Source organism: Ylistrum balloti, unplaced genomic scaffold (genome assembly GCF_031769215.1).
Source record: "Ylistrum balloti isolate Yb309-2 unplaced genomic scaffold, AGI_CSIRO_Ybal_v1 Utg369692, whole genome shotgun sequence".
In the NCBI taxonomy this organism is placed as follows: domain Eukaryota; kingdom Metazoa; phylum Mollusca; class Bivalvia; order Pectinida; family Pectinidae; genus Ylistrum; species Ylistrum balloti.
In genome coordinates, this window is record NW_026781927.1 from 84,951 (window position 1) to 111,120 (window position 26,170).

General features: G+C 35.2%; 2 protein-coding genes across 3 annotated transcripts; one reads left to right on the forward strand and one right to left on the reverse strand.

Annotated features, from left to right (window-relative positions):
• Window positions 1–1,997: 1,997 nt before the first annotated feature.
• LOC132565109 (uncharacterized) lies at window positions 1,998–6,114 on the forward strand. 2 transcript variants are annotated; one of them, XM_060229718.1, is made up of 2 exons: window positions 1,998–2,119; window positions 3,578–6,114. In XM_060229718.1, the coding sequence occupies exon 2, from the start codon at window positions 3,665–3,667 to the stop codon at window positions 5,423–5,425; it is 1,761 nt and encodes a 586-aa protein (XP_060085701.1). In that variant the 5' UTR covers window positions 1,998–2,119; window positions 3,578–3,664; the 3' UTR covers window positions 5,426–6,114. The 2 variants fall into 2 exon arrangements, with proteins under 2 accessions (XP_060085701.1, XP_060085702.1); XM_060229719.1 differs by lacking the exon at window positions 1,998–2,119 and adding an exon at window positions 2,934–2,984.
• A 9,914-nt stretch (window positions 6,115–16,028) lies between these two features.
• Window positions 16,029–21,348, reverse strand: LOC132565110 (RNA-binding protein 7-like). Its single transcript, XM_060229720.1, has 3 exons — window positions 21,258–21,348; window positions 19,583–19,745; window positions 16,029–17,259 (listed from the first exon to the last, which is right to left on the reverse strand). The coding sequence occupies exons 1-3, from the start codon at window positions 21,339–21,341 to the stop codon at window positions 16,859–16,861; spliced, it is 648 nt and encodes a 215-aa protein (XP_060085703.1). The 5' UTR covers window positions 21,342–21,348; the 3' UTR covers window positions 16,029–16,858.
• Window positions 21,349–26,170: the final 4,822 nt, after the last annotated feature.

Here is a 26,170-nt window from a genome sequence, read left to right on the forward strand (position 1 = left end):
CGCTGTAGTAGGCCAATCCAAGTAGTGGTGAATTCAGGATACTGTATTAGAAAAGTGGTGGGAGGGGTGACAAGTGATGTCCGGTGGAAAATAGAATCTCTGCGGTCATTTACGCAATATAAAAATACTGACAATATAGTGAACGAGAGAAATTGATTACCGAGCATTATTTTAGCATAAACAGACCTAGACATGAAATCAACATTAAAAAAAAAACCAAACATTGTTTCTTGACAGGGTATACCTACTTGGAATAGTATTTACATGAAGTGACAATTTTACGTAAAACAGATAAATGGATCTATAAAGCCAGATCTAGAAGATTCGAGAAATCATGTGACTTTAAGAATATTTAACTAGTTACCTAGTTTTCGTGTTACATTTAATTAATTTGTAAGACCTGTTACTTTCAATGACTAACCGGTGTTGGGAAGAGTTACAGGCGAAATTTTAAGTGAACGACCGAAAGGACATGTAAACAAAAGCCTAGTTATCATACAGGTGTACATAGGATAGTCAACAAATCAGTGGTATTTCTTCATCAAAATAAAGTATACATTATCAAGTATAAATAACAAAATAGAAATTAATATAGTATTCACAAAAAATATGTTTATTTTTTATTTTCCATCTTAAAACGCAAATTTATTTATTTTAATTAAATAAACTTGATCACGTGGTTCTATAAACTTTTGGACATTCTGAGTATACCGAGAGGTAAACATGTTGATAACGTTCTGTTAGAATGAAATATTACCTCATCATAGAGTTTCATTGGAGAACAAGCGATTAGGCTAAGGATACGATCAAATATATTTTGATGTTGCTGTGAGTTAAACACGTTGCTTATCTTTATGATAAAGATAATATATCCCTCTGACCTGTGTTACTTATAATTATCATTAAAAATCGGGAAATTCTGTTCTTACGTTTACAGTAATGTTGGTGTAAATATGGAAATGCCTCACAATTCTTGTATTCATTATATGCCCGCAGTGGCTCAAATTAGATAGAAATGTAATTTCAAGAATAGACCAGTACCCTTTTATATAGGTAAACAGGAAACAGGAATTCAAAAGCTTATTGTTTGGAGGACACACGTACATTACATAGATCTTTAGCTGTTTTACAGTCAAGAAAATAGGTTTCTCGTTGTCCATATGTGTAATTTTTTCCCATAATGAAGTAAATTCAAGAATATTTTTCTCATTTTTATCCTGAGAAAATTCCGCTATATTTACCTAATCGATGTAGACACATATCGCAGTAAAGATAGAAAAAAACAAAGATGTCAGATTCTCTCAGAGGACAATTGAAATGACGTCAAAACTTTCAATAATGACGTTGCTTCGGGGATAAATTAATTGCACGTGAAAATTGTGGGATGTTATTAATAATTAATGAGTAGTAATCACAGATCCGACAGCACCGTATCTCCGATTTCTGCTGTGAAGTACACCGTCGCCGGTTATCAGGAGGGTCGAACTACAAACCTCCACAGGTAGTGGTATTCTGATGTTTGATTCTGTGGCGATAAGCTTGTCAGCTGTTGAGGGCCAGCAATTGGGTAAACCTACCTACAGATATTCCAATTAAATTCGGTATATTAAAGACGTTTCTGTGACTTTTGAGGTCTTTTAGGCAGCGGGATATAAAGCCAACAGAAGTTAATTAAGAATAACAAAAACAGAACAATAGAATTCGTTAATTATGTTAACAGCAGAGATTGGATGGCCTACCCTAGCAATGGAAAACGTCTGGTAGACCTTGAATCGACAATGGGATCATGATCAGATCACGTGACTTTGTTTACGTCGAGAATGCTCTAGTTTCTACCAGACCAGTCAACGTTCAGCGATGCTGGCACGATCTGGAATGTAGGAGATGAGTCACATAAATACTGCGGGTTATAAATATACACATAGGTTCATTATATTGAATGAATCATAAACAAAACTTTCTAAAATAGTCAGACAAATGTAATTGAACCGAACGAACAGTCACGAAATTAGTGTTGTCTTAGGCATATTTCCTCGGAACGGTGCAATGGAGACAACGTAGTTTGGACAAGATTGTGATACATTCGGATACACCATTTGTGTGTGATATGTAGCAGCAGGTGAGTATTCAGCCACCGAAAATTATACACTTTTATACATTTTTAACTTATGCGTGACTTAATTTGCAGAATTAACAAACTTTCAAAGAGACAGTGATTTGTGATTTCCGTGATTTGTAGTCGGGATTAATTTTTTTTATCTAGTAATTAATTCGTCCTGTATGTCACCAGACCTATACACTGTTAATAAGTACCTTGTATTTCATGAATGTAAAAAGATGTGTACAGTTAGATGTTTCTTGTTTATAAATACTTTGAACTGTTGAATTCATGATATGATAGATTTTGTTCGTATTTGCACATGTTAATGAACAATAGGGTAAATAACGAAATGGACCGAAAAGGAGTCACCCATTAATGAAGGGATTGGTTTTATGATGCTATATGATACAATATTAACGACTAAAAGTGTGTAATTAACATTTATCTTAAGCAGAACCACATATACAATGTATATACCCCAAATATAACCATGATTCCCTGATCACGGTTACACCTAGTACATGACTTCAGACTGTGCATGACTATGACATTGAACTTTTGAGTGTATCGTTGAAAAGTGACATCACCTCACTTATAGTCATTGCCACATGAGTACACTATATAGACCGGATCACAACATTAGGCATTATAGGAAATGAGTATAAGGCCACAGTAAATAATATGTAGACCTACATATGCAGCAGATGTGACTAAGACGATCAAAGTGTAGTACAGTACTGACTGTTTTCAGAAGTGATAGACGTGTTGGATCAATCTGTCAAGGCCACGGCCAACATTTCTGTTCATTTATGATTTTAACTACGTAATTTTGCTACATATCAATATCTTGAAATATTTAATGCCTTTGAGTAAAGACAATCTGGTAAGTATATTTATACAGATATATATTTCAAAGTTTTTTTTTATATCAGGGTAATTTAGATGATGATATTGGATGTCACTTTATATCAAATATTGTTTGGAAAGTTGAATATCACAGGTATACATTACACTGTAGCAGGAATTGTGTGTACACCTGTATACATGTATGTTGAATGTACTATACATGTAATCAAGTCTACCTCCCTAGCTTGACTCATACATAATGAAAAAACATGCACTGCTCCTATTTATTTGACTTCTTAGACCTTTTTTGTCAAAACCCAATAAATTATAAGCCCTTATCTTGCTTGTAACAAATATTTAACGACCTGAAAAAGTATAATGTAGATTTTTTTGCCTAGAGGTTCCTTAGAGGTCTATAAAACTGATTATTATTTGGGGTGTAAATTAAATTAATTTACTACACTTAAGATCCTCCTATCTGAAATAGTGATTAAACAACAGTTACTTTATTTTCCCAGAAGATGATTACTATATAAAATCTAGTATGGTATTGTGATATACTATTAAAACAAATAAAATAAATGTGTAACTGTGATATTTATTGTTAAGTTTTTTTATTCTTTGTTACAGTGGAGAGAAGAAACCGAGTCCCAGTGACCACAAAGTAACTCTCATCAGCCATTAACATATTTTGACCAGTCAGTGATATCAGTTAATATGAAACTTCAGCCACTTTTGTTTGATACTATGTATACCCCACCAGGACTATCCATGCCATCATGGGGTCGGTGGTCACGACCAGTTTCATCAGTTCCCATTTCCCGACAACCCTATGAAAGACTCCGGGAATACACAGTGCCACAGTCTTCACAGGAAATTCCTGCTGATTTCTGGGAGCCCGTGGTTCCTAATTCTACCTCAGATTCTTCTCGGTCAAGAATTGATGACCAAAGAACGAGATCAGAACAGTCAGTACCGATTAGAATTCAGCATGTAAGGACAGGACGGTCAGCAATGTATGGGATGTATGATGATCGTGTTTGTGATTACAATCAAACCTCTGATTATGATGCTTACAGTTGGGACCAAAGTGAAAGAGATTCACAAATCAGTTCACTTAGTGATGACAGAACTAATTTAAACAGCAATGCAAATGGAGCAAGATTCAAAACAAATGAATATTCAAGAGGTGTAAGGTCAAGTGATGAATATTCAAGAGGGACAAGGTCAGGTGATGAATATTCAAGAGGTGAAAGGTCAAGTGATGAATATTCAAGAGGTGCAAGGTCAAATGATGAATATGCAAGATGCACAAGGTCAAATGGTGACAGAGAAAGAAATCATAGGACTAGATCGAATTTGTACACCAGAGTGTCAGGTCCACAGTCTAGGACATCAGACAATAATATGACAATAGATCTTGATGTAAGACCGGAGAGATCGCGAGAAGATCTCGTATGTACAGGTGTTGAAAGACCAGGCAAGTCCAAGAAATATGATTACGAAGATATTGATGCACAGATAGCTGCTTCTTATGGTTATGACATGGGATCTAAAGATGAGCCAGATGTCGGACTCAAGGTCGACTTACCCACTGATACACCTATCCTGTCTAAACTAAGGACACTGAAATCGTCCAACATGTACGTCATTCTGGATAATGACGAGGAGGAAGAAGTGAAGACTTACAAAAAAACAAATCCATCCCTGAATGGAAATGATAATCTTCCAGGGATTCTAAATTCTAGAGGTGAATTTTACGATTTGTGTGATAGATCAAGTGACGAGTCTTGCGATTGTCAAGAACTAGTTGTCAATCTACCCCCTCCCAAGGTCAAGCCTATGACCTCTACAGAAAAACCTGTTATAACACCAACAGAAAAACCTGCTGCCAAGACAACTACCGATTATCGGAATATATCTGACCCGCCCAGTTACCCTGCCTACAATATTATCAGAAAAGTCATCAGCAAATTTGGAGGTGTTGTAGACTACATTCGAGGCGACGGAAATTGTTTCTTTCGTGCTCTCAGCAAAGTCGTTTATGGAGATGAAAGTTGTCATGGTGAAGTGAGACAGGCTATGGTGGACATCATGGAAAAATTCCCCAAAGATTTTGAACAATTTATTGACAATCCATCCATACAAGATCACTTCAAGGAAATGAGGAAGGATGGTGTTTGGGCTACACAAGCTGAAATATACGGAGCTGCCTCGTTTCTCCAGCGCGACATCTATGTTCTTTCCCCTGATCACACCGGAGATGAATACCGTTGGCTACTGTTCTCACCACGCCTTAAATGCTCCAAAGCTGACACCTACCACACATGTCATGTGACTCTTTGTCACACCAATGGTAACCATTATGACAGGATTGCTCCAGCAACAGGTGATTGTAATTGTGGAGTGCCATTGCCAATGTTGAATGGTTCAAACTTACAAGTGGACCTTACTGCAGAAACAGATGAAGTTGTGTAATGGTGTCATTCTTAGTACTGGAAAGAAAACATTTGTCTTCTCCGTCAGGAAGAGCGGTCTGTTCTAGCTATTCGGTTCAGCAGATGAGCCTGTAGGATCAGTATGGTAGATAACATATAATTACTCTTTCGTCTACTGCAGGTACAAGTGTCTTCTGTTACATGTTTATCTTAGGTCATGCATGACGCAAAAGAATGATAACAACAGGTTTAACTTTGAACTTTAGGTGATTACATCTGATTCAGTTAAATGTTTTTAAAATTTAGCCATTGTTCTTTTTTTATTTTTTTTTTAACCATAGATAATTTTTGCTAAAAATGCAGTTCTTACAGTTTAGAAGCTGCATACATGGGCTTGCATAGTTATTTAAAAAAAAAAAAAGAGGAAAAGTTGCTTTATTTAAACAAAAAATTAAAAACACAATAACTTGCTTCTTTCAGATATTTAAGCCTATTTAAGATATATATAACTGGCTGATTCTCAACCATACCTCCCTATTTTAACTCCTGTTGGCAGAATTTAATTTTTTGAATAAGAATTTTTTGATTTTACAACTACTTTAGAATTATTTAATTTATTTAATTGGTTGCTGTTCTGAGTTGTTTCTTGTTTGATCCTATTCTGCATTGTTTTGAGAACAAGAGGATAACATTAAATGAATGTATATAATTATCATAAAAAAAAATGAAATAAAGCTTTTAATCTATATATTTCTCAATATTTTTCTCTTGAAACACATTTTTGTTTTTGTTTCGGGCCAGGACAAAGAAATACTCGGAATATGGCATATCTTTTATCTGTAACAGCTATAGAAAAAAATAAACTGCCAATAACTTGAACAAGGAAAACATTACCTGCAGTCTGTCAGACATTCTGGCTTGTTAAAGATAAACATTACCTGTCTATTGAACATTCTCCCCTCTTTATTTTTTTCTAAATTATATAAATGAGATATTCTCTGTCAATTTAATCTAGCTATATAGCCTACAATAGTCATGACAAAAGAACTACATAAAAATCTTTCTCCTGTTTTGTAACCTGTATATGTACATTGTCGTTGATTAGAGACCTGTGACTAAAAAATCATGACCATCTGTTATTTTGATTTAATATATGGAAATTTGCTTATTGAATTTCACCATCTTTTCATCCACATGAATATTGAATGATACAGCTTATAAGCTTCTCGCAATACAAAGAAATCTGAAGTCACAGGTCTTCATGTATCGGCTGTTGATATCTATAGCCAAAGCACATTTTATGTACATGTACAGTCGAACCTCGTTATCTCCAACTCAACCTCGTTATCTCCAACTCGTACAACTTGAAGACCCTGTTTAATTTGAGGTATTTCGTCGGTCCCTGTCTAGCATTATACACATAATATTCAAACTCCCTTAAATCAAATTCTCTGTTATGCGAAAGTTTTCCTGTGGTCCCCACTGAGCTAAAGATAACAAGAATCATCTGTACATACATGAAGACAAAGTGAATTTTTTTTAACACTTATTTGAATTTGTTAAGACCATGCCACATAGTGGCAGACTTCCAATAGTAATCCCTCAGTCAGTCTGTCTGTTTGTCTGACACTTATTTGTCTACTTAATAACCAGTAATATAAAACCAATGAAACTATTATTGACAACCATAATATGAAAACGTGTCACAAATTCATTGTCTGTTTTCCAAAAATCAAGTCCTCAGACTTCAGATTTTGTTATTTCAGTATTATACAAGGTGTACACAAAGTTGTGATTAGTCATAGTAGAGGAATCAAGATTTTGTATGATATTTATCCACTATGAGATGGAGAGTCGCGAACCAAATTTGTTTTGTCTCCAAATGGTCATAGTGTCAGACTGAGGGCTGTGTCTGTTTCATAACAATACCAACACGGTGTCTAATTGTCATACGGTGGGGATCTATAAGATAGTGTCATGACTATCATCTAGTTTTATTTTTTTTAAACATTGATATTTTACATACTGCATTGGTTTAGTTTTTGTAGTAAATTATGTGTTAGAAATTAGATCAGCTAGTCTTTTTTCTCCAGTAATCATTTTCTATATGTTGCACTAAATTCAGTCTGTGATGTCCGAGTGGTTCAGGTGTCTTTATCACTATGTATACATAGTGAGGTTTGAGTCCTGTTTTCATCAGTGACTGTGTGATAGCCAAATATCCATAAAATATCTTATTGTTGTTATAAAATACATGTTGTATGGTTAACTATAAAATGGTGATTTTATTATTTTAACTGTGAACTTTGACCTATACAGTGTATACCTGACATTGAAGTTCTGATATTACGACCAGAAAGATGATGCTGAATTGACGTATAATATATATACACTAATTGACATACCCGGTGCTGCGTTGTGAATTCTCATTTCTAAATATTGTATATTTGATGGAAAATTGTATCACTATTTTTTGTTTAAAAAATTGTTCCTTTAAACTGGTGCTAAGTTGGTATTTTATTGCACGACATTATGATTTTTGATGATTCTTGACAACTACTTTATTTTTAATAAACCAAGCACAATCATTGCAGAATTTAACAGCATTACAGAAATTTAAATATAGATTACAACTTTCAATTTGTACCTCAAGTGAAATATTGAATATTTTTTATCACAGTGCTGCAATTAGAAATAAGAAATGACATATACTAATGATGTGAGAATGATTGGAAATAATCAATTATCTGATTGGTTAACCTGATATCAGGAATTTATATATTAAAAAAAAAATAATATCAATCCACATTGAGGTGAAGTTATTTCAAGTATTATAATGTCCTATTATTGTGTACTGTAATAGTACTTTGTTGTATACATGTAAAGTTTGTCAATATGTCTCTCAGTGCCTTTAATATTTGGCAGAAAGTTTAATGGACCCTCAATAAATGTTTGTAAGTCAGGAGTTCTATATTTGTATATATACATGGTACTGTAAACTTGTGTTGCAAGCCTTATGAACAGTGTAAAATTCACCTGTATCAAATACTTGTCTGTAAAAAGCACATGTATCTTTAATATATTCCTTTCAGTAAACACCACCTATATGTAATAGACATCTTTACATAACGACAAAGAAACCAATTATACCTGTCTATAAACACCACCTGTATCTTTAACAAATACCTGTATATAAATACCACCTGTATCTTAAACAAATACCTGTCTATAAACACCACCTGTATCTTTAACAAATACCTGTCTACTTGTATCTTTAACAAAAACCTGTCTATAAACATCACCTATATCTTTAACAAATACCTGTCCATAAACACCACCTGTATCTTTAACAAATACCTGTCTATAAACACCACCTATATCTTTAACAAATACCTGTCTATAAACACCACCTGTATCTTTAACAAATACCTGTCTACTTGTATCTTTAACAAATACCTGTCTATAAACACCACCTGTATCTTTAACAAATACCTGTCTATAAACACCACCTGTATCTTTAACAAATACCTGTCTATAAACACCACCTGTATCTTTAACAAATACATGTCTACTTGTATCTTTAACAAATACCTGTCTATAAACACCACCTGTATCTTTAACAAATACATGTCTACTTGTATCTTTAACAAATACCTGTCTATAAACACCACCTGTATCTTTAACAAATACCTGTCCATAAACACCACCTGTATCTTTAACAAATACCTGTCTATAAACCCCACATGTATCTTTAACAAATACCTGTCTATAAACACCACCTGTATCTTTAACAAATACATGTCTACTTGTATCTTTAACAAATACCTGTCTATAAACACCACCTGTATCTTTAACAAATACATGTCTACTTGTATCTTTAACAAATACCTGTCTATAAACACCACCTGTATCTTTAACAAATACCTGTCTATAAACACAAACTGTATCTTTAACAAATACCTGTCTATAAACACCACCTGTATCTTAAACAAATACCTGTCTATAAACACCACCTGTATCTTTAACAAATACCTGTATATAAACACCACCTGTATCTTAAAAAATACCTGTCTATAAACACCACATGTATCTTTAACAAATACCTGTCTATAAACACCACCTGTATCTTTAACAAAAACCTGTCTATAAACACCACCTATATCTTTAACAAATACCTGTCTATAAACACCACCTGTATCTTTAACAAATACCTGTCTACCTGTATCTTTAACAAATACCTGTCTATAAACCCCACATGTATCTTTAACAAATACCTGTCTATAAACACCACCTGTATATAAGAGACACCTTCAATGAAAGCAAAGAAACCTATTGTAATTGTCTATAAAATCCACTCGTATCTCTGTTTATAAGGGTCACTGGTATTGGGTCCCAATGTGATACAATTCCATAGAAAACAAACTTCTATATAAAGGCCAACTGTGTTGAAAGACCACTATTCTCAGCTTGGTAGAGTGGCCTTTATAGACAGGTTTCACTATAATAACATTTGCAGTAGAGGTTATATTGATTATAAACACAAATACATAATTAATATATATGCTTTCTATTCGCAGCATTGTGTGAAAGCAGCCCCAAGGATTAGATATTGATAAACCTCGTGTGATGTTAGTTATAGGTGAAATGATATTAACTACTAAGACAATTATAGCATACACTATTTAACCAAATAAGCACACTGCTCACTTACAAAAACACAAAAGGGGCTCAATGAAATCATGTGTTGGAAAAAGTGAAATCTGGATGTAGTCAATAAAGATTGTAGGATTAGATCAGTGAAGTATTTTCAAAGGTTTTACTTATTACATCCATCCTCTTCCTCAGAATTAAAGGGAGTAAATGGTTAGGTTTCATTATCTTTTCCAATCATTTGATGTTGTTTGATATCCCATCCATCCTCTTCTCCTGAATTAAAGGGACAAAATGGTTAGGTTTTTATTATTATTTTCCATGCATTTGATTTAGGACAAGCATTGTTACACTTAAGATAAGACTATTCACAAAAATTATAGCACTCTTGAGAAAAATTGATAAAGATCATCAGCTTCTAATGCTAATAGCCAATTGCTGTTGTGTCCACCGCCAATCGCTGTTGTGTCCACCGCCAATTGCTGTTGTGTCCACAGCCAATTGCTGTTGTGTCCGCCAATTGCTGTTGTGTCCACAGCCAATTGCTGTTGTGTCCACAGCCAATTGCTGTTGTGTCCACCGCCAATTGCTGTTGTGTCCACCGCCAATTGCTGTTGTATCCACAGCCAATTGCTGTTGTGTCCACCGCCAATTTCTGTTGTGTCCACAGCCAATTGCTGTTGTGTCCACAGCCAATTGCTGTTGTGTCCACAGCCAATTGCTGTTGTGTCCACCGCCAATTGCTGTTGTGTCCACAGCCAATTGCTGTTGTGTCCACCGCCAATTGCTGTTGTGTCCACCGCCAATTGCTGTTGTGTCCACAGCCAATTGCTGTTGTGTCCACCGCCAATTGCTGTTGTGTCCACCGCCAATTGCTGTTGTGTCCACCGCCAATTGCTGTTGTGTCCACAGCCAATTGCTGTTGTGTCCACAGCCAATTGCTGTTGTGTCCACAGCCAATTGCTGTTGTGTCCACCGCCAATTGCTGTTGTGTCCACAGCCAATTGCTGTTGTGTCCACAGCCAATTGCTGTTGTGTCCACAGCCAATTGCTGTTGTGTCCACCGCCAATTGCTGTTGTGTCCACCGCTAATTGCTGTTGTGTCCACAGCCAATTGCTGTTGTGTCCACCGCCAATTGCTGTTGTGTCCACCGCTAATTGCTGTTGTGTCCACAGCCAATTGCTGTTGTGTCCACCGCCAATTGCTGTTGTGTCCACCGCCAATTGCTGTTGTGTCCACCGCCAATTGCTGTTGTGTCCACCGCTAATTGCTGTTTTGATCAGAGGTAGTCAAGATCATCATGTGACCTTTTCAGAACCCCGATTTAACCCGCTGTTTTGTTATGATTCAAATTTGCATGTGCAAAGACGTTTTCACTCTCCAAATGATAATGATATTAGTCTTTGATTTTTACTATTTTATTTTAAATTTTTTTGACATTAGTAATGAAATAGTTAGGCAAACTTTAAAATGATATAATTAGCAGAAAGTGCACAACTTCTAACTGATATTTAAATGTTTTAATGATTTTTATGTATCATGAAATGAAAGTCTAACCATTTTGTCTCTTTAAGGTGCATGGGGCTGAGATTGTAGATGCAGGTGCTCTTATCAGGTCATATATATGTATTAAATTGATTAGTGTTACATATCCTCTCACTGTCTCTAGGGAACAACATGAGGTACTCTTTACCAAACCTGTTCTGAAATAACCCTAGGATGCCAACATAAACTTATGTAGGGAGATTAAAATTAAGACGACAATGATAACAATAGACATTTTTGAAGTAGGTATGGGTGGGCTTATTACAGAACATGGGTTTAATACTGGTTACAGTAATCAGAAATTTTTTCTGTTATGAATGAAGGATAAGATGACTTTGTTATCTATTCATTCTAACCACTCATATTTTTATTTTTTAGTGAAATGAAAATTTCTTTACTCTTTGCTTCATCATTCATGCATGGCTTGTTTGAAATGAATTAACAGCTTTCATGAATTTTCATATTTTATAAAATAATGATATTTAATAACGGCATGTGTAGAATATTTATCTCATGAGAAATTATTCCAGTATTGAAAATATCAGTATTATGCATAAATATTTTAAATGGATGAAAGACAAATTTAATATCTATTAGCGTCCAGATTAAACAGTTTTTTATCATTAATTATAATTGTCAAGCTGAAAGTATTCATATCCTGACTGTACACTGCTCCTGGAAACATTTTTTGGGACGTTTTACTCCTGATACATATGATCACTTATTTTACTTTTTTAATGTACATTGTATACATATAACAAATACTTAAATGTTTTTAAAAGTGTGATACATTAATAGATTTATACGAGATTTGAGTTTTATTGTTACATACAAATTTTAATGTTTTTTCTCAATATTTTTAAAGATTTTACATATCTATCTACAAAAATGTGTAATTATCACAGAGTGTTTGGTCCTGCCCTAATTAAGCCATTAAACGACATTTTCATTAATTAGAGTTGATTAGGGGGGGCTTTAATCAAGAAAAGCCTATTTTCTGCTGTAAGCATATCAATTTGTAATGTTGATTAATGTCAGATCACTGTGTTTTACCGGTTGATGACCTTAATGACCCTTTTATGTGTTGATGGGCCATTAAGACTGTAATAATAATAATGAATAAATTCATTTGAATGTCCTTAGATAAAGATAGGATTATTTTAAGGACTCTCCAAGTTGTATTTTATTAAAAAGAGATTTAAGATAAAACCTTGTATGTCTCTGTATACAACTTAATATTATAATTAAATTACATCTAAAAACTTCAAATTTAAATAATTCACATGTTGTGTTTTGGAACAGGGTGTATGTAATCTTTCAATGGACCACTTTATGTGGTACATTAAGCTAATACCGTCTATGCTACATGCAATATGTAGACAATATTATATCTATCTGCGCACAAATGTACATTTCTTTTTACTTTCGTTTAAAGATTTAAGTTTACTTTAAAATAGAAGATATCTCTGTCCTGTTTATTCTTTTCTTTTTTTGAATTTAATGATGTTTAAAATTATTTTAAATTTTGTTGACCTTGAATTATAATGAGACAAGATTTCTGTATGATTGATCTAAATATGGAGATGTTTTGAAATAAATTTAAACTGTTATTTAATTTGCTTTTAAGTAATCTGTTTTTAACATGGTTGTTGCTTAAAGTTTGTTTATATTTGGAAAATATCCATTCAATAATAAATGTTTGTCACCCAACTTTTTTGTGTTTTATGTTTATTAGCTGCCCCTCCCATATTGACAGATGGTGGGATTTAAAATTGCCTAACATACATGGTCTGTCTGTCAACAACTTCAGTTATTTCCTGTGATTTTTGAGACTGATCACCATAATAAAAGTGACTGAAAGGCTTCCATCTTAGATTTCGACAATGAATGTTTCCTATAGCCCTTTCTTTAGAAACGACAAATGGATCTTTTTCAATTTCTACTTGTAGGTTTCCCTTGTTGTCTAGTTGTGTTGGTTTGATTTAGAGACTGATTAAAAAAACAAAGAAGCTGAAAGGCAGCCATCTTGTACTTGTCAGCTGAGTGACAAAGACTGTATTTAACACTATATACAAGTCAGCCGAGTGACAGAGACTGTATTTAACACTAGATACAAGTCACACTGACTGTCAGCCGAGTGACAGAGACTGTATTTAACACTATATGCAAGTCACACTGACTGTCAGCCGAGTGACAGAGACTGTATTTAACACTATATGCAAGTCACACTGACTGCCAGCTGAGTGACAGAGACTGTATTTAACACTAGATACAAGTCACACTGACTGTCAGCCGAGTGACAGAGACTGTATTTAACACTATATGCAAGTCACACTGACTGTCAGCCGAGTGACAAAGACTGTATTTAACACTATATACAAGTCAGCCGAGTGACAGAGACTGTATTTAACACTAGATACAAGTCACACTGACTGTCAGCCGAGTGACAGAGACTGTATTTAACACTATATGCAAGTCACACTGACTGTCAGCCGAGTGACAGAGACTGTATTTAACACTATATGCAAGTCACACTGACTGCCAGCTGAGTGACAGAGACTGTATTTAACACTATATACAAGTCACACTGACCTGTCAGCTGAGTGACAAAGACTGTATTTAACACTATATGCAAGTCACACAGACCCGTCAGCTGAGTGACAAAGACTGTATTTAACACTAGATACAATTCTACAAAGTATACACACACATTCTGTCTGATCCAAAATATACACACACTCTGTCTGATCCAACATATACACACACACTCTGTCTGAGCCAACGTATACACACTGTCTGATCTAACGCATACACACACACTCTGTCTGATCCAACGTATACACACACTCTGTCTGAGCGAACGTATACACACACACTCGGTCTGATTCAACATATATTCACACACTCTGTCTGATCCAACATGTATACACACACTGTCTGATCAAACATATACACACACACTCTGTCTGATCCAACATATACACACACTCTGTCTGAGCCAACATATACACACACTCTGTCTGAGCCAACGTATACACACACACTCTGTCTGATCTAACGTATACACACACACTCTGTCTGATCCAACATATACACACACTCTGTCAGATCCAACATATACACACACACTCTGTCTGAGCCAACATATACACACTGTCTGATCTAACGCATACACACACACTCTGTCAGATCAAACATATACACACACTCTGTCAGATCCAACATATACACACACTCTCTGTCTGAGCCAACGTATACACACTGTCTGATCCAACATATACACACACACTCTGTCAGATCCAACATATACACACACATTCTGTCTGAGCCAACGTATACACACTGTCTGATCCAACATATACACACACTCTGTCAGATCCAACATATACACACACACTCTGTCTGAGCCAACGTATACACACTGTCTGATCCAACATATACACACACACTCTGTCAGATCCAACATATATACACACACTCTGTCTGATCCAACATATACACACACACCCTGTCAGATCCAACATATACACACACACTCTGTCAGATCCAACATATACACACACACTCTGTCAGATCCAACATATATACACACACTCTGTCAGATCCAACATATACACACACACTCTGTCAGATCCAACATATACACACATACTCTGTCTGAGCCAACGTATACACACTGTCTGATCTAACGCATACACACACACTCTGTCTGATCCAACGTATACACACACTCTGTCTGAGCGAACGTATACACACACACTCGGTCTGATCCAACATATATACACACACTCTGTCTGATCCAACATATACACACACTGTCTGATCCAACGTATACACACACACTCTGTCTGATCCAACGTATACACACACTCTGTCTGATCCAACAAATACACACACACTCTGTCTGATCCAACGTATACACACACTCTGTCTGATCCAACATATACACACACACTCTGTCTGATCCAACATATATACACACACTCTGTATGATCCAACATATACACACACACTCTGTGTGATCCAACATATACACACACACTCTGTCTGATCCAACATATACACACACTGTCTGATCCAACATATACACACACTGTCTGATCCAACGTATACACACACACTCTGTCTGATCCAACGTATACACACACTCTGTCTGATCCAACGTATACACACACACTCTGTCTGATCCAACGTATACATACACTCTGTCTGATCCAACGTATACACACACACTCTGTCTGATCCAACGTATACACACACTCTGTCTGAGCCAACGTATACACACACACTCTGTCTGATCCAACGTATACACACACACTCTGTCTGATCCAACGTATACACACACTCTGTCTGATCCAACGTATACACACACACTCTGTCTGATCCAACGTATACACACACTCTGTCTACAACTACTAAGCTGTAGCTATGTTACAAACAACAAAAGTTCTCATTAACAACATTTTTTTATCTTCATTTGAATATATTTTTTTCATATCAAGCTTAGAGATAACCCCACTGCTCCAAAAAACAAGATTTAAGAAGTAGATGGACATTGTCTGTAGACATTAGTTTGTCAAAATTTCTGAAAGTCTGGAGGAGATGGAGGGAACTCAGACTTGTTCTGAATATATATACATGTATTTATTGATTAAGGGGACATAACTGCAATATATCTTCTACCCTTTATTATTCAAAGCTAAAATCAATACATTTAACATGTTTAAAACAGTACTAAAATAAACTGATGCATTGTACATGATTAAATTTGTTAAACAAAGTAAAATCAAAGTATATTTGTGTAACTGAATTTCTTAAGTCTCAACTGTTTTACAAAAATCTCTGACTCACGATGAATAATATAACTGGATTTTTTTTACACAAAATGTATTTGAGCAGCCATAGGCAATTGTGTGTATTAAGCAGTCTGTACAGAGCTTGTTACCAAGGCCTGATTAGAGGGTATGTAGGAGTGAATCAGTATCGGCTGTACAGAGCTTGTTACCAAGGCCTGATTTGAGGTTATGTAGGAGTGAATCAGTATTGTCTGTACAGAGCTTGTTACCAAGGCCTGATTTGAGGGTTTGCAGGAGTGAATCAGTATTGTTTGTACAGAGCTAGTTGCCAAGGCCTGATTTGAGGGTTTGCATGAGTGAATCAGTATCGCCTGTATGGAGCTTGTTACCAGGGCCTGATTTGAGGGTATGCATGAGTGAATCAGTATTGCCTGTATGGAGCTTGTTACCAGGGCCTGATTTGAGGGTATGCATGAGTGAATCAGTATCGTCTGTATGGAGCTTGTTGCCAGGGCCGACTTGACCGGCCGTAGGGATTGGAGTGTGGTATTGGTTGTGTAGCTATCCTTTGTATGACCTGTTGACGGTGAATCTCCACCTGTAGGTTATGTTGCTGTAGAACTCGTTCTCTACGCTGCTGAAATGACACTGCTGCCACCATAGGCTGTGGCTGCATGTTAGGTAAGTTTCTAAAGTTTATATCTGGACTCCGTCCACTTTGCTGTGTGTTACCATGCCAAGTTGAAGATCTCTGTAGATTATGTGGTGACTGTTGGTTAACAGGCGGTCTCTTATCGTTCGAGTTTCCACCCGACATTTGACTGTTATAGGGAGCAGACTGAGCAGCACTTCCTCCATCATAAGTCGCACTACTCGAGGACCCTAGAAACAACAAAAAATTTGTTATACAATAACAATAAAAATTGAAATTTAGATGCTTAATTTTTAATGCAAATATAGTTTATACAAACAGAAAAAAAAAGATGAAAATGTATATGTATAATGTTGCAGTGCTACCAAGGAATTATTTTCAAATTTCATTGAATACATGAAACAAAATATTTTCCAAACAAATCAACACCTTTGCATGTAACATCAATATACAAACGAGACAGAGTGAATCTCCTTCCATGTTTAAATATTTCTAGTAAATTGAAAATTTTATTACAAATTTAATAAATCTTATATAAAATGGAAACAAATGGCCCAGTGGGCCTGCATCATTCACCTGGTATTCAATGTGTTAATATCACACCATTGCCATTCACAGTGGGCATACCCAATCAATCTAAACCAATTTCCGCAACAAAGAGCCTCTAATGAAAAAAGTTCTAATCTATCATTTGGTTTAATTGGTATTTCAAATGTCTTTATGATCTGAATGTAATTGTAGATATTTACCTGTTCTCATTTGTAAGTGTAGATATTTACCTGTTCTGGTTTGTAAGTGTAGATATTTACCTGTTCTCATTGATAAGTGTAGATATTTACCTGTTCTGGTTTGTAAGTGTAGATATTTACCTGTTCTGGTTTGTAAGTGTAGATATTTACCTGTTCTGGTTTGTAAGTGTAGATATTTACCTGTTCTCATTGATAAGTGTAGATATTTACCTGTTCTGGTTTGTAAGTGTAGATATTTACCTGTTCTGGTTTGTAAGTGTAGATATTTACCTGTTCTGGTTTGTAAGTGTAGATATTTACCTGTTCTCATTGATAAGTGTAGATATTTACCTGTTCTCATTGATAAGTGTAGATATTTACCTGTTCTCATTGATGAGTGTAGATATTTACCTGTTCTCATTGATGAGTGTAGATATCTACCTGTTCTCATTGATAAGAGTAGATATTTACCTGTTCTGGTTTGTAAGTGTAGATATTTACCTGTTCTGGTTTGTAAGTGTAGATATTTACCTGTTCTCATTGATAAGTGTAGATATTTACCTGTTCTGGTTTGTAAGTGTAGATATTTACCTGTTCTCATTGATAAGTGTATATATCTACCTGTTCTGGTTTGTAAGTGTAGATATTTACCTGTTCTGGTTTGTAAGTGTAGATATTTACCTGTTCTAATTGATAAGAGTAGATATTTACCTGTTCTGGTTTGTAAGTGTAGATATTTACCTGTTCTGGTTTGTAAGTGTAGATATTTACCTGTTCTGGTTTGTAAGTGTAGATATTTACCTGTTCTCATTGATAAGTGTAGATATCTACCTGTTCTCATTGATGAGTGTAGATATTTACCTGTTCTCATTGATAAGTGTAGATATCTACCTGTTCTCATTGATGAGTGTAGATATTTACCTGTTCTGGTTTGTAAGTGTAGATATTTACCTGTTCTGGTTTGTAAGTGTAGATATCTACCTGTTCTCATTGATGAGTGTAGATATTTACCTGTTCTCATTGATAAGTGTAGATATCTACCTGTTCTCATTGATAAGTGTAGATATTTACCTGTTCTCATTGATGAGTGTATATATCTACCTGTTCTCATTGATAAGTGTAGATATTTACCTGTTCTCATTGATAAGTGTAGATATCTACCAGTTCTCATTGATGAGTGTAGATATCTAGCTGTTCTCATTGATAAGTGTAGATATTTACCTGTTCTCATTGATGAGTGTAGATATTTACCTGTTCTCATTGATAAGTGTAGATATTTACCTGTTCTCATTGATGAGTGTATATATCTACCTGTTCTCATTGATAAGTGTAGATATTTACCTGTTCTCATTGATGAGTGTAGATATTTACCTGTTCTCATTGATGAGTGTAGATATTTACCTGTTCTCATTGATAAGTGTAGATATTTACCTGTTCTCATTGATAAGTGTAGATATTTACCTGTTCTCATTGATGAGTGTAGATATTTACCTGTTCTCATTGATGAGTGTATATATCTACCTGTTCTCATTGATGAGTGTATATATCTACCTGTTCTCATTGATAAGTGTAGATATTTACCTGTTCTCATTGATAAGTGTAGATATTTACCTGTTCTCATTGATAAGTGTAGATATTTACCTGTTCTCATTGATGAGTGTAGATATTTACCTGTTCTCATTGATAAGTGTAGATATTTACCTGTTCTCATTGATAAGTGTTGATATGTACCAGTTCTCATTGATGAGTGTAGATATCTACCTGTTCTCATTGATAAGTGTAGATATTTACCTGTTCTGGTCTGTAATTAAGTGTTGATATATACCTGTTCTCGTTTGTAGACGTAGGTTATTGCCGAAAAGCTCAATGCCATTCATCAGTTCTATGGTGTAGGGAACAGAACATTCATGTTTGAATGTAACAAAAGCATATCGTCTTGTTCTTCCATCCTTGTCTAAAGCTAATTTGACTTTTTCCAAAGGACCAGCCTGTAATATCAAACAGTTTCATATACACAGAGAAATCAATTTAACTGTAAACAGCACTTGAAAATTGCCTTTAACCTCAGTCATATAAGATTCACAAATGGACTTCAACAGTATACATACATGTAATTTTGAATATAAATTTGTGTATTCCTTTTCAGAAATCAGAAATTCAGTAATTACAATATAATCACATTTTGGGCATTCAGTAGACAGTAAATAACAATGTCTGAGTGTGCAGGGACATGTCTATTTCACATATATATTGACATTTCAGATTGGTGACTTGACTTCTGAAATTGTCAAATGTCAAGGGTCAATTAAGCACCCAGACAATACATAATCCATTAAGATGTAAGATCAGTATGTGCAGAAGAAAGACAATCCTAAGTTTGTTAGGATTTAACAATACCCTGAGGAGCCCTCAATTGGGAGTGTAACCAGTTGACAAAAATGAAGTCCCCCTTTAACTATTTTCAGATGTTTATGTTGTAGAAACTCCTTTTCCTTATGAAAAAAAATCATATTTCAAACATTTTTAAATGATTGCATTAATATGCCTTGTTTTTTTTAGTAATGAAAATCAATTTGAACTCTAAAGAATTAACTATTACATGTCTAACTGATACAATAATCTGTACACAGATAATACTGTCAAGATGTATTTGATCAGGATCTAGATGAAGCCATGACAGGAATCAGGCATTCATAATGCCTGCTTTTTCAGTAGTGTACAGTGTCCGATACCTAAGATCAAATCATGTGGTTATTTAGAATGGAACTAGTTACATGCAGTATTTACTGGTGGAGGGGAGAAGGGGCTTGTCTGATAATCACGAATTCCTCCAGTGTCTTCATCTATGTAAGCCCCTGTGGTGGGGTGAGCTCTTGTTGTCATGTTCTTTAAGTCAAAATCGATTACCCAAATCTACTCACAATCTACTCAAATCGTTTTCATCGAATTATATCAAATATTTGCTTACTGTTTTTGTTTGCTACCGAAAGTTTTTTTCAGATTAAACTCAAAACAAGCTAGGTAATAACTTAATATCCTAACATTGGAAGGGAGACAACCGCAAAAGAGAACTTCAATCTGATAAAACGTAGCTACAGTGTTTATCTAGAGTAGTAGGTGACAAATTTGGACAACCTGTCGTAGATTTGGGTAAAAGTTAGGTAGATTTGGCTAAGATTTTGGTAAATCAACGCGTCCTGTTCTTTACAGCGTTTCGACATATAAAAGGTTAAACTTGTGAAACAGGTGAAATGAAAAACAAACAGTGTATCTTGTTATTATTACAGATTTGCTGTTTATCATTCATGCTCCTACATATTGTGCAATAGCACTAGTTTAGATGACAATATTCTGGAGCAGTCTTAACTAAAATTTCCATCTGTTTTATCTACAAACGATACAGACTACAGTACTGAAAGAGAAAGTGAAATTGAGTGCTTGTGTTCTTCAGGCAGGTGATTCAATCATTTTGTATTACACTACAACATATAATTACAAACCTGTAAAAACAGTTCGTACAAAAGGGACTCAGTAACTTTTTCAGACAGGTTTCCAACCCATACTGTTCGGTCTTTTTCGTCCATTTTGATGCTGTGGTTGAGACTCTTACAAGCGTCTCTGTGATGGAGATCAAGGAGTTGGTAAAGTAATAGAACGTATGGAAGCTGTCAAATAATCCGGAATTACAAAAACCGCGTCGTTAGCTGTTTTCACAATCTGATTAAAATAAAATGAACGAAAAATGTTGAAGTGGTAAATTAAGATCTGTATTCTAATCAGATCGGCTGTTTACTAAGATTTATCATAACATTACATGTATTTGTTTGATTGAAACATATAGAATATTACAATTTAAACAGAAACAACGGAGGGATCTATGCACCTGTTATTTATATTAATATTTAACATGCAGCTACAGTTCTCAAATATTTGACGCATATTTTTTTTTTATTTTTGGAATACAAGTGATAATAAACTAAGAGTTTCGGACTATGATGCCGTGCGACACCACAAATTTTGTGTTGTGACATTTCACCTTTATATTTAGGGCGCGCGTAGTGGAACTCGGTTCACTTCAACTTCAAATACGATTAGGACACGTGGATACAGATATAAGTAAAAAGTTGTATTATGCATGTTTAAAATGATCATAAGTACATGTAGATAAAGTTCAAAGAGGTATATAAGTTCTCGAGGAAGAGACAAAGCCAATAAAAACACCAACTCGGGCAATACTTCAGTAATATTTTTAAATTCCTTTCTAGCCGCCTTTCGACCAGGATTTGGTTGTCAATCTACCCTGTTGAGATTAGCTGAGGATTGGCGAAAGGCCTTGGATAACCAGGAGTATGTCGCCGCCATACTCATGGATCTATCCAAGGCTTTTGACTGCCTTCCTCATGATCTACTGCTCAGAAAGCTTGAGGCTTATGGTCTGAGCTCTGGCTCAGTAGACCTGGTCTCTAGCTATTTGAGTGACAGAATTCAGCAGGTTAGGCTGGGTTCCAAATGCGGTGACTGGATGAAAGTGCTGAAAGGTGTCCCTAAAGGCTCAATCATGGGCACTTTACTTTTCAATATTTTCATTAATGATATGTTTTTATATGTCAAGTCATCCAACTTATATAATTACGCTGATGATAACACCATCAGTAACTCTAGCAAAGATCCCCTCACTCTAAAACAAGCTGTTGAAACAGACTGTTCAAACTTGGTTAAATGGTTTTACAAGAACCAAATGAGGGCAAATCCTGAAAAAAATTTCGGGCTCTATGAGTAGGTAAAAAAATCAATGGAGGCATTTGCAAATTTCAAAATAGATAATGTAACCATTTTACCTGAGAAAACTGTAAAATTGCTTGGTGTTTATTTTGATTCACTTTTAAATTTTGACTTTCATGTCTCGGAGCTATGTATAAAGGCCTCCAGATAATTGAATGTTCTGAAAAGAATTGGAACTTACTTAAATAAACAGGATAGAAAAGTTATATATAATTCTTTTATACTTTCAAATTTCCAATTCTGCCCATTAGTCTGGCATTTTACAAGTATGAAAAGTGTGCGAAAGATGGAAAAGATCCATGAGCGTGCTCAAAGATCTGTTGAAAGTGATTATGAGTCGTCTTTTATTCAGCTTTTAACAAACAGTAAAACTACTCTTTTAGACATCAAGAGACTTAAAGACATAGGCTGTGAAGTTTACAAAATTTTATACAAATTGTCCCTTGAATACATTCAAGATCTGGTGAAATTTAAAGAGTCTATTTATAATTTTAGGAAGGACTAAACAGTCACTGTGCCAAATGTAAAGTCTACCAAGTATGGACAGAAGTCGTTTAGTTTTGAGGCAGCACGGGTGTGGAACAGCCTTCCGAATGAATTATAGAAGTGTGAATACTACCCAGAATTCAGGAGGCTGATCCACACCTGGGATGGCCCGATATGTTCCTGTTCTATCTGTGCCAAAATGAAACCTTGATCTGCTTTCTGTGTGTGTTTGTCCTTTGGTCTCTGTTGCCAATGTTTATTTCTTACTGTTTGTTTCTATATATTTTTATGGACTAGGGACCTGGTTTGTGGGGACTTTACTGGCCCAATTTACCAGACCTCTGGGCCATTTTAATTTATAACCATTAGTGCTTTCATAACTTAAATATGCTGTGTCTTTATGTACATTTTAATCAATGGAAATAATGCAATTAACATCTCGAGTTGCTACTCTGTGCATGTTTTATGTCCCTACACGTATGTTTCACATTTTGTCTTTTCTCTTTTATATTGATATGTTTTGTCGTAATAATAGCTCATCTGAGCTAATGTTGACTTTGTTTATCATAGACGACACAAAATAAAGCTTATTGTATTGTATTGTAAACACGTCTGCACTCTTGGGAGTCCAACCTCTGTCTGCTAACACAAAGGAACACTACTCCCGAAGTCAACTTTCATACCAGTGGCCACTTGACTTACACACTCTAAAACCCATTACAAAACATTACAAAACACAATTTAAGTCCACTCGTCACACACATTCGACCCACAAAGGACGACTCGTCACACAGGTACACGGACCGGCTGTACAGGTGACGTGGCTAAAAATAGATCACCTACCTGGACAACGGCACAAGTACAGTCACTGCAATCAGCATTCACTCACGCATGAATGCTCGTTCATCATTCACACAACATAATGATAAGTTCGTGACACTACTATGTTTTAAAACAATGAAAAGCGTTGTTGAAATTATTATTTTTTATAGATAAGTGACTGCGATTGATGAGATAATTAGTGAACTATTATAAAATGAACTAGAAATATTCAAAATTATATGAATTATTTCTAAAAACGAACAGAATATGGGAGGCGTTCCATTTTGGATATCCCTACCTGTGCTGAACCTGACATGCCTCACCGCATTCTATTTAAAGTCACGTGCGATGCTGATATGTAACCAAAGCAAATGAAAACTGATAGTATTTTTTGTGAAATACCAAGAAAAAATACGAGATTCTAACACTTGGTAGAATTATTTTACAACTTTCTTCAACAAATGTTCTAATATGGGTAGCGTCACGTTATATGCTTTTATTGGTTTCCGTCCCTCCTCTTCTTTCAGACAAAATGACTTCATCATATCTATTTTGAACTATCTCTTTACCTAAAATTGTTAAAATTAGAACAAACTCTTAAAATAATCCGGTATAAAGTTCTAGCTCATAAACAACTGCTAACTATGTATCTCTGTATATATCCCGTCAATTTTATTCGTGATATGAATAATGTTGTCAGAAAAATCTACTTCGAACCCTTGGGTTGTAAGTTGAGTTGATATTTTAATATTGGGTCAATAATGGGAATATATTGGACCGACATCAGTGTAAAATAGGTCCAATATTGGAGAAATGTTTGTTCAAAGTTAGGTCATTACTGTACCATTTAAAATCTGTGATGTGCCGATGTTAGCACGACGTTGTTCCAACACGCTGTGCCGATTTGCCAACATTCCGACGTTAAGCCGATGTAGACGGCGATGCTAAACCAGCGGTGGGCCAAGGTAGTAGTGTTGTCTGGAATATAATGCAGTCTTTTACAAGTCACTGATTTAGGAACGAAAACGTGTGAGAAAAGAAAATTTGAACGAAAAAATAAAGACTAGCACTTTTCAAGTGGCGTTGGTTGATTTTGAAACTTATACTTTGTACTCCTGAAAGGGAAACTTCGTATTGGCGATAAATTAACTTAGGTGTTGGTTTTCAATGGCTGCTTTTATAGATATAAAGTAAATAAAATAGTGACGTCATCATCATCTTCGTCGTCGACGTCGACCTCCTCGACCTCCTCCAACTCGTCGTCGTCCTCCTCCTATGAGAAGGTGGTTGAGGAGGAGATGTAATTTATAATTTTACAGGGTTGGAATGCATTTTGCATGCCAGTGAAATTTTCACAATTGGGCGAACTGAGAGGACTGTCACTTATATTTAATCAGTATTTAACAAACATGAATTTAACAGATGGAGACTAAAAAGAACTGTGGTAGTTGAATGAGTTCCACCCTTGATTAAACAAACTCCACCCAAACAAATGTCTACTCAAATTAAATCAAAAGTGACAAGTGTAATTGAATTATAGTTATGATATACTTTTTACCGCCCACATTTTACTGAAAATACAACCCTGGTCCACATTACCGTTTCTATTATAAACCTTTCGAATTTTGCTTAGTACATGTATTATGGACTCAGTGTCAGCGAATTACCAGTACAACGTATGTGTTATTCATTCATTTGTGGATAATGTTGTAGATTTGTCAAATTTCTACTCCTTTGACCGATAGAAAAATGTCTCATTTATGAACGAACGGTATTCCAGTGCACTACTTTATTAAGATATACTATCAGATACATAAAAATCCTCCCCAACTAAATGAGGGTTACCTCCCCTAGACCAACAATTTGCTACTACAATGTTGAATTTGATGAATGACGGGAAGTTACTGACGATTTGACCGGTTAGTTACCTTTTGAAATTACAATGTAGTAGAACACATGTTACCATAAAAGTGAAAATATCTTTTTCGTGTCTTTTTTTTTTCGGGCAATTACGGTGGTATATGATCGCCATTTCGTTCAGAACATATTTTGTTAATCACGCACGATCCTAAATTGTTGGATCGAAATTACACAGTTATTTAGCGGACATCCATTAAATATTTAATCTATTAGAAACCATCTGAAGGCTTTGAAGAATCCAATCTAGTACTAGTCTAGAAGGCGTTGTTATCAATGCCGTTCAATGCCCTGTTTTAATGCTCTCTTATGATAACGGTAGTGTAATTTGAAGGAAGGTTAAACGACAGATTTAAATACGAATCATTAACGTGTAATATCACGTGGATCACACGACAAGTGGCTG

Excerpts from the sequence above, each read along its gene's own strand:
- LOC132565109 (XM_060229718.1), top strand. The coding sequence starts at position 3,665 with ATGAAACTTCAGCCACTTTTGTTTGATACTATGTATACCCCACCAGGA.
- LOC132565110 (XM_060229720.1), bottom strand. The coding sequence starts at position 21,341 with ATGGACGAAAAAGACCGAACAGTATGGGTTGGAAACCTGTCTGAAAAA. Across the intron at positions 19,746-21,257 it reads TGTACGAACTGTTTTTACAG|GCTGGTCCTTTGGAAAAAGT; the intron begins GTTTGTAATTAT and ends TTGATATTACAG. Across the intron at positions 17,260-19,582 it reads ACGTCTACAAACGAGAACAG|GGTCCTCGAGTAGTGCGACT; the intron begins GTATATATCAAC and ends TGTTGTTTCTAG.